The sequence below is a fragment of the Ylistrum balloti genome, unplaced genomic scaffold (assembly GCF_031769215.1).
Source record: "Ylistrum balloti isolate Yb309-2 unplaced genomic scaffold, AGI_CSIRO_Ybal_v1 Utg371274, whole genome shotgun sequence".
NCBI classification, from domain to species: Eukaryota; Metazoa; Mollusca; class Bivalvia; order Pectinida; family Pectinidae; genus Ylistrum; species Ylistrum balloti.
The window spans coordinates 377348-391809 of NW_026782685.1; the positions used below are offsets into that span (position 1 = coordinate 377348).

Here is a 14462-nt window from a genome sequence, read left to right on the forward strand (position 1 = left end):
TCTAATTTTAGTTCAATATCCCTACCCAACATAACTGCATTGAGAACATGAGTGCAAACTGGGAGATCATAAACGCTTTCTGCAGCCAAGGGCCATAACTCTAAAAATATTGGGTTTAACGAGAACCAGAAATAAATCTCACCTGTATCATCTAGTAATAAACTTATGTCAATTTTTAGTACATTATCCCAAATCATGTCTGAGACAATCTGCAGAATACATTTAATTAGAAATACATACATGTATTCCTGTCTAGTTGTTTGATTTTTTGTGGAATGTCTCCTTTTACAATAAATTGCGCATCTGCTGAAAATTCAATTCATTATTGAAACATTTGCTGGAAACTTATTTTTGAGCTATCTTTTGATGATTGAAACATAGCAAAATTATATCCTCCATGAATATTTACAACTAGGCAGAAACTACGAAATTTTCCTGTCGCATACCTGAGCTATCTTTTGATGATTGAAACATAGCAAAATTATATCCGCCATGAATATTTACAACTAGGCAGAAACTACGAAATTTTCCTGTAGCATACCTGAGCTATCTTTTGATGATTAAAACATAGCAAAATTATATCCTCTGTGAATATTTACAACTAGGCAAAAACTACTAAATTTTCCTGTCGCATACCTGATTGCACTGTCCTGTGGTTTCAATTCCTGGTGCACTGCTACAGTTACATGGATAAGGACAGTTAAAATCATCTGGAGACTGGTAATACCCTGTGTGACATGTGCCACAATCCTCTCCAGTTGTACGTGTAATACTTAGACAAGCACAACCGCCTCCTACTTGGAGATGATCAGCGTTTCCAAAACAGTTCTCTCTAATGAATGTAAAAACAATGAAGAAAAATCCCATCACAGAAGAATTGTAAATACGCATAAATTGAAATATCAATGCTGCTCTACATTCACTTTCAGTAAGATTAATGTAAGTGTGAAATACCAGCTAGGGTTTTTTTTCACTGGTTTGGAATGGAGCATTTCTGCCTCAATTTGGGAAAAAATTGATAAATTAGAAAGGCCATTTTTAGGAGTAAAACTGCAACTTTTGGGAACTTGGCTTAAAAACAAAATAATTACAAGTCAGGAAGGGGACATATTTTTGTCCTCAAACAAGTCCTGATAACATAATATTAGTTTGAACAATTAGTACAATTAATCATTCATTACTGGTGTTTGTCTACAAATTTTACTCAGAATACTGAAAAAGTTTAATCAAAACCTTGCACAAAAAAAGGTATTTTTCATGGAAGTTGAGAAACAGATTATAGGTTTCACTTTTTATTCTATTTCCATGGTAACTATTTCGTTGTACTTTTACTTCATTATCAAAATGAAACACCTCAAAACGAAACTAATTAGTAAATGACAGTCACCTGACAAACAATTCAATGAATACAGTCCCCTGCTGAACATATGGTCGAAATATAGATCTTTGTCACTATTTGGCAAATACAGAGTTCCCTGCCAAACCATTTGTCAAATTACAATCCCCTGTCATTCAAATGAGCAAACTACAATCCCTTGCCAAATGATTGGATGAATTCCATTCTTCTGCCAACTATTTGGCAAAACTACAGTCCCCTGCCAATGATTGGGCAAATTCCATTCCTCTGCCAACTATTTGGCAAAACTACAGTCCCCTGCCAATGATTGGGCAAATTTCAGTGCCCTGCCAACTATTTGGCAAAACTACAGTCCCCTGCCAACGATTGGGCAAATTTCAGTGCCCTGCCAACGATTTGGCAAAACTACAGTCCCCTGCCAATGATTGGGCAAATTCCATTCCTCTGCCAACTATTTGGCAAAACTACAGTCCCCTGCCAATGATTGGGCAAATTCCATTGCCCTGCCAACTATTTGGCAAAACTACAGTCCCCTGCCAATGATTGGGTAAAATTCCATTGCCCTGCCAACTATTTGGCAAAACTACAGTCCCCTGCCAACGATTGGGCAAATTTCAGTGCCCTGCCAACGATTTGGCAAAACTACAGTCCCCTGCCAACGATTGGGCAAATCCAATGCCCTGCCAACGATTGGGCAAATTCCAGTGCCCTGCCAACAATTAGGCAAATTACAGTCCTCTGCCAAACTATTCACAGTGATCAACATTTGATACGAGACATACTGCCTCATCTAGAGTTGACAAATGCCCCATGCACATTGGACCTTGTACTATAAAATTTATACCAAATAGCTGGTTATTTTTGCAGGAATTATACTTTTGTTTTCACACAGTACATTAACATGACTAAAAAAAATAATCAGTGAAGTAATGAAATGCCAGTGTATTAGGTGTTCTTTTACATCTAGATCATGATATTTTCATTTGTTAAAATGTAATTTCACCATTTTTATTAAAAAATCGAGAAAATTTTCATCCATGAAATTACCAGCTTTAATATGGTATTCATGACATCTGTTTGGTATTGGACAGGAGTGGATGGGAAATGGATGAACATTGATAATATGATCATCCCCTGGCTGAAATGGGTTGGAGAAGAATAATAAAAGACGAACCTTCTATTGATTTTAATCTCCACAACACGATAATCATCTGCAGAATCGGCATGACCAGATAAGGTGATGTTGATAGTACTCACTAAACGCTTCATCAACTCTGAGCGGGTGTCTATATCAGTAATACTTCCAGACGACCAAGTAGTAGTGTTGGAATCAGGCCTAAAGGAGACAAAAACACTAAGATCATACATACCGTATATATATATATATATATATATATATATACAATATGTACAAATGAAATTCTAAATATTTAGCATTAGATAAAAACCAGAGTACACAAATTTTAATAATACTTGTGTGACGCACATTTTACATTTATACAAATTTTTATAATCCACTGTGTTAACTGGATACATTTAGATCTCATTTTAAAAATATTATTTCAACCTTATTGGTGTGTCGTTTGTTGCCCTTTCAACTTCTTCATAATTATATTGAATTAAATGAGACAGAGTCATAACTTACTGAATGGTCACATCTTGATGATCTGTCCCAAGGTTTGACCCAAACTGAAGGATAACATACAATGGGATTGTATTGTTTACTTCAATTGTGATACCATCAACCTGAAACAATAAAATATCATTCAAGAAAACACTTACGATATTTGAAATAATTTTATTTTGTATCATTAATGAACAAAATATGTAGAACAGCCGTGTAGTTTAATTACAACAATTAACAAAACCATTCCATTTGAAATGGATGATATACATAAGACTTGAATATTAAGATGGATATATTTACATCGGAGGAGTTCTAGTACAAAGCAGAATCAAAACATGGTAATCTTGTCTGAAACACAAATCCAGGAGAGGACATTACCTGATACACTCGATTCATCCTGAGAAATATCCATGCTCGTTCTGTAGGTTTTGTTACCCAACTTGTGTCTGGGTCATTGTCAATAGCAAAAATCGGCAGGTGAGTCTCTGTCCGAAGGCGTGGTACAGTGTTTGATGTACGGTTGCTACACACTAAAAGATTGTCTGAAGATGAATCCCGAAGGATTGGGTGTGTTGGAGGGCAGCGGCAATTTAAGGGAGGTGTGTTCATGTCTGGTGATGAAGATGAAGACAACTGTACAATCTCCCTGTTAATGTAAATAAAACAGTTAAGCATAATCCTTTAATATCAAATCTCAGAAGAATTTCAACATCCATCAATATAAAATACATTTTACTCTGTAAAAAGACATACTTTTGGGGGGCTTAATTTTAGTGTGTTTTTTTTAATCAGTATTTTATGCAGAATTAATTTCCCAAAACATATAGCTCTAGAATGAATGAAATGGTAAGAAGAATCAAGTTGTATGATTTTATAAACAACCTGTCTATAAACAGGTGTCTCACTACTCAGCAACCTCTGTCTATATACAGGTGTCTCACTACCCAGCAACCTCTGTCTATATATAGGTGTCTCACTACTCAGCAACCTCTGTCTATATACAGGTGTCTCACTACCCAGCAACCTCTGTCTATATATAGGTGTCTCACTTCTCAGTCTCACTACCCAGCAGCCTCTGTTTATATAAAGGTGTCTCACTACCCAGCAACCTCTGTTTATATAAAGGTGTCTCACTACCCAGCAACCTCTGCCTATATACAGGTGTCTCACTACCCAGCAACCTGTCTATATACAGGTGTCTCACTACCCAGCAACCTCTGTCTATGTACAGGTGTCTCACTACCCAGCAACCTCTGTCTATATACAGGTGTCTCACTACCAAGCAACCTCTGTCTATATACAGGTGTTTCACTACCCAGCAACCTCTGTCTATATATAGGTGTCTCACTTCTCAGCAACCTCTGTTTATATAAAGGTGTCTCACTACCCAGCAGCCTCTGTTTATATAAAGGTGTCTCACTTCTCAGCAACCTCTGTCTATATATAGGTGTCTCACTTCTCAGCAACCTCTGTTTATATAAAGGTGTCTCACTACCCAGCAGCCTCTGTTTATATAAAGGTGTCTCACTTCTCAGCAACCTCTGTTTATATAAAGGTGTCTCACTACCCAGCAACCTCTGCATATATACAGGTGTCTCACTACCCAGCAACCTGTCTATATATAGGTGTCTCACTACTCAGCAACCTCTGTTTATATAAAGGTGTCTCACTACCCAGCAACCTCTGTCTATGTACAGGTGTCTCATTATTCAGCAGCCTCTGTTTATATATAGGTGTCCCGCTTCTCAGCAGCCTCTGTCTATATATAGGTGTCTCACTACTCAGCAACCTCTGTCTATATATAGATGTCTCATTATTCAGCAGCCTCTGTCTATATACAGGTGTCTCACTACTCAGCAACCTCTGTCTATATATAGATGTCTCATTATTCAGCAGCCTCTGTCTATATATAGGGGTCCCGCTTCTCAGCAGCCTCTGTCTATATATAGATGTCTCACTACTCAGCAATCTCTGTCTATATATAGGTGTCTCACTAGTCAGCAGCCTCTGTCTATATATAGGTGTCTCACTACTCAGCAATCTCTGTCTACATATAGGTGTCTCACTAGTCAGCAACCTCTGTCTATATATAGGTAACTCACTACCAAGCAACCTCTGTCTATATATAGGTGTCTCACTACTCAGCAATCTCTGTCTATATATAGGTGTCTCACTACTCAGCAACCTCTGTCTATATACAGGTGTCTCACTACTCAGCAACCTGTCTATATATAGGTGTCTCACTACTCAGCAACCTCTGTCTTTATACAGGTGTCTCACTACTTAGTAATAACTATGTAAGGAAACGTATGAAGCGAATACTAACATCTTGGAATTTCTTCTCCACTTTGCCGTTTTACTTACCTTTGAGTAATGGCTTCAACGAAGAAACGAAGATCTAACAGCTTAATGGTTGCAGTAGAAGGATTGATAACAGCTGTAAATAAAGAAAATAAACCATTAATTGAACAACATGTATTCACCTTTAATTTATGTTGAATTGCTAACATCAAACAATCTTTAGGGATTCCATCAACCACTTATTCCTATAAAATATATGGTAGACAAAATGTGATTTTTTTCAGGCACTATATTTCATTAGTAAGCACTTTTCATTGCCTAAATTAACACACAATGGACCCATTTGATCTTGAACATTGCCCAGGTCAGAGAGAGACCAGGACAAATTTCATAAAGATGTCTTCCTTTAAAACATTTCTGGCCTAACGACTACATTTGTTACTCTTAGGTTTATTAGAAGAAATGGTTGAACTCATTTAATACCTGACTGACACATGAGATAACTTCCCTTGTCTGACAGTGTAATGTTAATTCACAATCCAAGATACTGGGATTTGAAATGTCCAGCCAAAGTCTTGCTGACAGCTGGACAATTAAATATCCAATCATGAAGATTGAGATTTTCTGCCCCGCTCCCAAAATGGGAACTTGGGACTATTTTTGCAATATTTCAAATACGCTGTCTCTAACAATAACCTTTATCAGTGTATCATATGTCTGTCTCCCATTGTTGTGTATGAATGTGATACATACATATACAGGTGACTTTCTACCACAAAATCAGTACACATATTTATAAAAAGACATCGCTGATGCTGTAGGCACCTGAACGTATGTATGTTACATGGAGTTGCCTCCCTTCCCATATACATGTCACCAATGATAATTAGTGGTTCTTGAAATAGACTTGTTAAAAAAAATCTCTTGAAACATTTTCATAATGAGACCAAGATTCTGGGTGACTAAGATTAGAGTTGTCTTCCTTGAATGAATATACCACCAAAATATAGGCCTAAATATAGGTAGAGATTATACTATGCCTTGCTTAAGTCCATTTCCTCTATTTGGGTAACTGTAAAGTTTTGTTTTTTTAGGCATGGTCTTTTCCATATTAGAAATATAAACAAGATATGATTCACCGATATATAGAACCATTCATAACAAAAAATGTCATTACATCACACTTCACTCAAGCCCTCCTAAACCATTTCAGGTCGCATCTTCAAGCTTTTCTCAACTTTAGTGAGATATGGTTTGATCAAAGTTTGGGCTAAAAACAGTTCAGGAATGCATCTGATCTTTTGGAGGGAAAATTTATTCTCTCCAACATTTTTTACACTTGCACCTATATTTGTGTTTAAAGTCTGTGATGCCAAAATGTTGTGACAAAAAAAAAAACAACCCAAAAAACAGTCGGCTATTTTAGTCAGTTGACAAATACTTAATATATGGATAATGTAAAATGTCTATGTAGTAATATGTCCATTTCTGTTCATAAGCCTGCACTTACATATTGCTGCTCAATGATGATATAAACAATGTTATTTCATTGTCCCGATAAACCCATTCGGTCCCTAATCTGAGTAAAATGCCATGTGTTAAATGTTGCCCTGGACTAGTTGCATTATTGATATTCTTAACAGACAATGCTTAAATCAATTCAAGTCTTTCTAAACTTACAATAATTGTCAAACTTAATGTCCCCTTTTGTAGAGAAGGAAGGAAACCATGTCTTAACAAAAGAATTCCGATAACCTCCATCCAGGTAATAATCACAGGTGGATTCCAACTGTTATAAAATAAACAGTAAATATGTACAAGTTTCTATTATATCAAAAGTGTACATTAATGTCCATAAGTAAGGAAAATACTGATTAACAATGATTAACCAAACTGAGATCTATTTTACTAATGTATAACCAAACTGAGATCTATTTTACTAATCTATAACCAAACTGAGATCTATTTTACTAATGTATAACCAAACTGAGATCTATTTTACTAACCTATAACCAAACTGAGATCTATTTTACTAATGTATAACCAAACTGAGATCTATTTTACTAATGTATCACCAAACTGAGATCAATTTTACTAATCTATAACCAAACTGAGATCTATTTTTTTACTAATGTATAACCAAACTGAGATCTATTTTACTAACCTATAACCAAACTGCGATCTATTTTACTAATGTATAACCAAACTGAGATCTATTTTACTAATGTATCACCAAACTGAGATCAATTTTACTAATCTATAACCAAACTGAGATCAATTTTACTAATCTATAACCAAACTGAGATCTATTTTACTAATGTATAACCAAACTGAGATCTATTTTACTAACCTATAACCAAACTGAGATCTATTTTACTAATGTATAACCAAACTGAGATCTATTTTACTAATGTATAACCAAACTGAGATCTATTTTACTAATGTATAACCAAACTGAGATCTATTTTACTAATCTATAACCAAACTGAGATCTATTTTACTAATGTATAACCAAACTGAGATCTATTTTACTAACCTATAACCAAACTGAGATCTATTTTACTAATGTATAACCAAACTGAGATCTATTTTACTAATCTATAACCAAACTGAGATCTATTTTACTAATGTATAACCAAACTGAGATCTATTTTACTAATCTATAACCAAACTGAGATCTATTTTACTAACATATAACCAAACTGAGATCTATTTTACTAATGTATAACCAAACTGAGATCTATTTTACTAATGTATAACCAAACTGAGATCTATTTTACTAATGTATAACCAAACTGAGATCTATTTTACTAATGTATAACCAAACTGAGATCTATTTTACTAATCTATAACCAAACTGAGATCTATTTTACTAATGTATAACCAAACTGAGATCTATTTTACTAATGTATAACCAAACTGAGATCTATTTTACTAATCTATAACCAAACTGAGATCTATTTTACTAATCTATAACCAAACTGAGATCTATTTTACTAATGTATAACCAAACTGAGATCTATTTTACTAATCTATAACCAAACTGAGATCTATTTTACTAATGTATAACCAAACTGAGATCTATTTTACTAATGTATAACCAAACTGAGATCTATTTTACTAATGTATAACCAAACTGAGATCTATTTTACTAATGTATAACCAAACTGAGATCTATTTTACTAATGTATAACCAAACTGAGATCTATTTTACTAATGTATAACCAAACTGAGATCTATTTTACTAATGTATAACCAAACTGAGATCTATTTTACTAATGTATAACCAAACTGAGATCTATTTTACTAATGTATAACCAAACTGAGATCTATTTTACTAATGTATAACCAAACTGAGATCTATTTTACTAATGTATAACCAAACTGAGATCTATTTTACTAATGTATAACCAAACTGAGATCTATTTTACTAATGTATAACCAAACTGAGATCTATTTTACTAATGTATAACCAAACTGAGATCTATTTTACTAATGTATAACCAAACTGAGATCTATTTTACTAATGTATAACCAAACTGAGATCTATTTTACTAATGTATAACCAAACTGAGATCTATTTTACTAATGTATAACCAAACTGAGATCTATTTTACTAATGTATAACCAAACTGAGATCTATTTTACTAATGTATAACCAAACTGAGATCTATTTTACTAATGTATAACCAATCTATAACCAAACTGAGATCTATTTTACTAATGTATAACCAAACTGAGATCTATTTTACTAATGTATAACCAAACTGAGATCTATTTTACTAATGTATAACCAAACTGAGATCTATTTTACTAATCTATAACCAAACTGAGATCTATTTTACTAATCTATAACCAAACTGAGATCTATTTTACTAATGTATAACCAAACTGAGATCTATTTTACTAATGTATAACCAAACTGAGATCTATTTTACTAATGTAAAACCAAACTGAGATCTATTTTACTAATGTATAACCAAACTGAGATCTATTTTACTAATGTATAACCAAACTGAGATCTATTTTACTAATGTATAACCAAACTGAGATCTATTTTACTAATGTATAACCAAACTGAGATCTATTTTACTAATGTATAACCAAACTGAGATCTATTTTACTAATCTATAACCAAACTGAGACCTATATATATATTTCTCTAAATCATTGATGGCTTGAGATGTATAAAGTGTTCTGTTGTATAAGAACCATTATTCTTTATGTGCTTAATCTTATAACAGAAAAAATTATCTTCCCTGATATGGTAAATGACATACACAATGCTTCTGTAACTAGTTACATTTCTATAAGAAATAATATATACTAACTAGTTAGATATTACTTATTTGTGATTTTAAACACAGCTGAAGAATACAAAATGAATACTTTAAAAACTTACAAATCTCAGCACAATATGTTTCCATTTATCGACATTGTCATCTAGATTGCTTTTGATGGTACTGCCACTAGCTGATGCCAAAACAATATTCCTTCCTCTATTTGTAATCTTTAGATAGAGAGTATTGCTGCCTGAGGTCAATGAGAACAACGGACTGAAAACCAGAAATGGAGACTTAATTTAGAATGCAATTTTATTAAAATGGGTTGAGCAAACTTAATGTAAGACAACTTTACAAAATACAAACATTCAAGAATATGCCTAGTGACCATTTACAGGGTTAAACATTCAGGGATGTGTCTAGTGACTATTTACAAGGTTAAATATTTAGGGATGTGTCTAGTGACCATATGCAGGATTAAATATTCAGGGATATGTCTGGTTTACGGGGTTTAATATTAAGGGATATGTCTAGTGACCATATGCAGGATTAAAAATTCAGGGATGTGTCTAGTGACTATTTACAGGGTCAAATATTTTTATGGATGTGTCTAGTGACCATTTACTGGGTCAAATATTCAGGAATGTGTCTAGTGACCATTTGCAGGGTCAAACATTAAGGGATATGTCTAGTGACCATTTACAGGGTCAAACATTTAGGGATGTGTCTAGTGACCATTTACAGGGTCAAATATTTAGGGATATGTCTGGTGACCATTTACAGGGTCAAACATTTAGGGATGTGTCTATCAAACATTCAGGTATATGTCTAGTGACCATTTACAGGGTTAAACATTTAGGGATGTGTCTAGTGACTATTTACAGGGTCAAACATTCAGGGATGTGTCTAGTGACTATTTACAGGGTTAAATATTCAGGAATGTGTCTAGTGACCATTTACAGGGTCAAACATTCAGCGATATGTCTACTAACCAATTCTATGATCAAATATCTATTGGGATGACTTGATTATATAGTACTTATTTCTGTTTTACCTGTATCAGAGCAGAAAAAAAGATATATCAAATTTCATGCGTTTCTAAACCTCAGAAAACATACCATATCTATAAAGTCACCAAATCTAATCTCTTCATGATGCCAAAATTAAGCCAGGCAAATATGCAGACTATCATATGGCTTCAGTGAATTTTACATGTAAAACATAACTCAGATTTCAATTCATAACTTGTTTTTATCCATGTATTTACTCACTTTACCATATTGTCCTTATGAAGTTAAAAGATTTTTAATATTTGCAGGATGCAATTTTAATGTATATGAATTTACTACAAGCCGTAAATATCACCTGGTATTCACTATCACATGTGTATTCTGATTCATTACAAGCTGTAAACATAACCTGGTATTCACTACAAGCTGTAAACATCACCCGGTATTCACTACAAGCTGTAAACATCACCCGGTATTCACTACAAGCTGTAAACATCACCCGGTATTCACTACAAGCTGTAAACATCACCCGGTATTCACTACAAGCTGTAAACATCACCCGGTATTCACTACAAGCTGTAAACATCATCCGGTATTCACTACAAGCTGTAAACATCACCCGGTATTCACTACAAGCTGTAAACATCACCCGGTATTCACTACAAGCTTGAAACATCACCGTGTATTGACTACAAGCTGTTTATCTAACGATGTATTCACTACAAGCTGTAAACATCACCCGGTATTCACTACAAGCTGTAAACATCACCCGGTATTCACTGCAAGCTGTAAACATCACCCGGTATTCACTGCAAGCTGTAAACATCACCCGGTATTCACTACAAGCTGTAAACATCACCCGGTATTCACTACAAGCTGTAAAAATCACCTGGTATTCACTACAAGCTGTAAACATCACTTGGTATTCGCTACAAGCTGTAAACATCACCTGGTATTCACTACAAGCTGTTAACATCACCCGGTATTCACTACAAGCTGTAAACATCACCCGGTATTCACTACAAGCTGTAAACGTCACCCGATATTCACTACGACGTGTATTACGAGAAAGCTTTGGCCGCTGGCCTCTTCTTCAAAAACTGAGTTTATTCCATTTATCTTTTTATGACATATTCCATTCTTTTGAATTCAAATTCTCAGAAATTCTATTCAAATTCATGAAATTTCAATATGCATTAAAAACACTATAAGTAATTAAGCTCGGCCAATCTTACCAATCATCACAGGCAATTGTACTCTGCCTGATCCAGAAGGATATTGTATACCCTTTGTTTGTGACAGCAGGAATTGACACGGAAAACGTACAATTGGAGCTCTGATTAGCTGAGAGAGCTCCATTGTTCCTTTCTGCTGATCCAGGCATGTCACCCTTTACAGAGTTAGAACATCCAGTAGCATCTTCGTTCAAGTTTTGTAAAACATCCCTTTGTTGAGGCCAGTTGTTACGAGTGGCACAGTAGTTACAGCCGATATATGTGGTGCTTCCAGATGGGCAAATGGAGGAAGCCATAACTTCAGTACCAAATGCCAAAGATTCTGTTGTGTTGGGAGGATAATAAAAAGTTCCTGTGATGTAATGCCACAAAGTGGTAGCCACCACCAATCGAAAAATTCCTGATATGTATCCCATAGCTGTATGTCAGCCTTTAAATATAGATTACAGATCCTGTCTGTACATCACTTTAAAATCAGAGCCTTAAAATCCTTTACCAGAAGGCTCTGCACACTTGGTATTCAGTGTTATGTACTCAATTCACTTCTGATCATTGTCTGTACAGATATCATACATCAATGTGGTGTCCTGAAATTACAAAAACCAAAAAAAAATCAACAAAAAAAATAAAAAAAATCAACAAAAGCATCAACTGTAAAATGATACAAAAAAATAACAATTAACATTAATCATAGTTATAAGGAAGTCATTACAATTGTTCACTTTGTGAGAAACTTTTCAGAAGAGATATAAAAGTCAATTGTCAATACTGGGACACCTTGTCAGTATAAACAGATAAGGCACAGTAACCAACATTTCATTCTAAAAATTCTAATGCTCTGATGATATGGACCTTTATATGATATAGAAGACTTAAAGAATTGATAAAAGATAAAACTCAAAGTCATTATGTGTGTTGTAAACCATAGATTATAATGCCTATCAGTGGTTGAGATCACAGTTATCAGATCTTCAGTGTTAACAGCTGCTGCTCGAGTTGTTTTACATGTACTTAAAACATAAATGTGAATTTGGTACTTTATCATCATCATCAACAGCATAGTGATGATCCCCATTGTAAAGGCTTATTTATATATCTTTTTGTCTAAGTGAGATATATATTTCACACTCACCATCATGGTTTGAAAGTACTTTTGATCATAAAATCAAAATTTAAGAAAATGTCTTTACAAATGTTATACAAGACTCATATTGTCACAGAATTCAGATAAACTTTCTGGTTTAAAATTTTCTTACCTTTACATTACAATGATTTCCAATAATGTATCTATTAGTTCACTGACTTGATTCTGAACTTTAATTGTCTGAAAAAAATACAGGGAAGTATTATACAGGTTTCTGGTAAGGAAGTGACTAATAAATATTTATATGCAAATACTGGTACTGATGTATAACTGGTAACTGCAATAAGCAGATTTGGTCCATAATTTTGTTAAAATGTTTATGATTTTCCATTAAGCTGCCATGGGCTGCTTTCTGGTAGATCTGTACACTGACATATTACTGATAACTGTAACTGGCAGATTTATACATATATAGTACTTAATGGGGAGCCACACAATGCTGTTGTCAAGACTAAATAACATAAAACAACAAAACATCACATCACACATCCTGTCAAAGTACCAGAGAGCCAACACCGTGATATTTAGTAAAAGTGTGTTGCGTTCCTGGTACCCTTCACTTGGATACCTTCACCTATATCCTGTCAAACTTATAATCAGATGAGAATTAAAAAAAAAATGAACCATCAGAATTGCATAAACTGTTTTGCCAAAATAAATACTGACAAAGCTAATGAGAAGTAATATTAAACTTCCCCTCTGAAAAAATATAATAGTATAGGTACCAGATTCTGAAGTTGTACATTAAAACTGTACTAAGGCATATGCTAATTGCATACACCCTTTGTGAAACACTTATGTCTTCATTGTGGTAATGATTATTTTTTTACTTTCAAATGTAGGTCAAAGGTCACAGTCAAGGTCATATGGTCCAAAATGTTGGTACCATGGGAAAGGTCTCATCACAAGGAACACACGTGCCAAATATGAAAGCCCTAACTCTTGTAATGGGCAAGGTTAATATTGACAAAAGACAAACAGACAGCACAAATACAATATGCCCCAGATCTTTCGATCCAGGGGCATAAAATGCCAATCCAAACATAAAATCAAGAAGTGTTCAAAACAGTTTGGGAAATGTGCACTTCTTGATGTTAGATAGGTAAGATCAACATCCATAACACTACTTTAAATAGACTGCTTTATGTTATACTCTGGCTGATTGAGAAGTTTTGAGCCTCATTTTCAAAGGTTTGACATTTAGCAGACTTCTTGCCTTATTTTTCAGTGTTATCCCCCTTCAGTGCTTATACGTTTTAGTCAGTGATGTTTAAGAGCCTCAATGCCACTTTTAAACAAAAAAGGTCCTTTTCTTGATTATTCAAAAAAAACCTTCTTGCAAGTTATGACATCATCATATGACCAAAAAAGGGTGCTGAAATTGGCCTTTCGTAATTTTGGTAATAGATGATAGTCTGATGGAGTGAGATCAGGAGAATAATGTGGATTCTCAACTAGTTTAAAGTCATAATCATTAATGGCAGCCATGACAATGACAGATTTGT

At 34.2% G+C, this 14462-nt stretch overlaps 1 protein-coding gene across 1 annotated transcript in view; it reads right to left on the reverse strand.

Moving 5' to 3' along the window:
- Positions 1-12229, reverse strand: part of LOC132561744 (uncharacterized) — a 35461-nt gene extending 23232 nt beyond the window's left edge. The window contains exons 1-8 of the mRNA XM_060226445.1: positions 11814-12229; positions 9688-9841; positions 6966-7074; positions 5349-5421; positions 3363-3630; positions 3003-3103; positions 2528-2693; positions 637-828 (exon numbers count right to left, since the gene is read on the reverse strand). Coding sequence (XP_060082428.1) covers positions 637-828; positions 2528-2693; positions 3003-3103; positions 3363-3630; positions 5349-5421; positions 6966-7074; positions 9688-9841; positions 11814-12229 — 1479 coding nt within the window. The remainder of the gene's footprint in view (positions 1-636; positions 829-2527; positions 2694-3002; positions 3104-3362; positions 3631-5348; positions 5422-6965; positions 7075-9687; positions 9842-11813) is intronic.
- Between the last annotated feature and the right edge of the window lie 2233 nt (positions 12230-14462).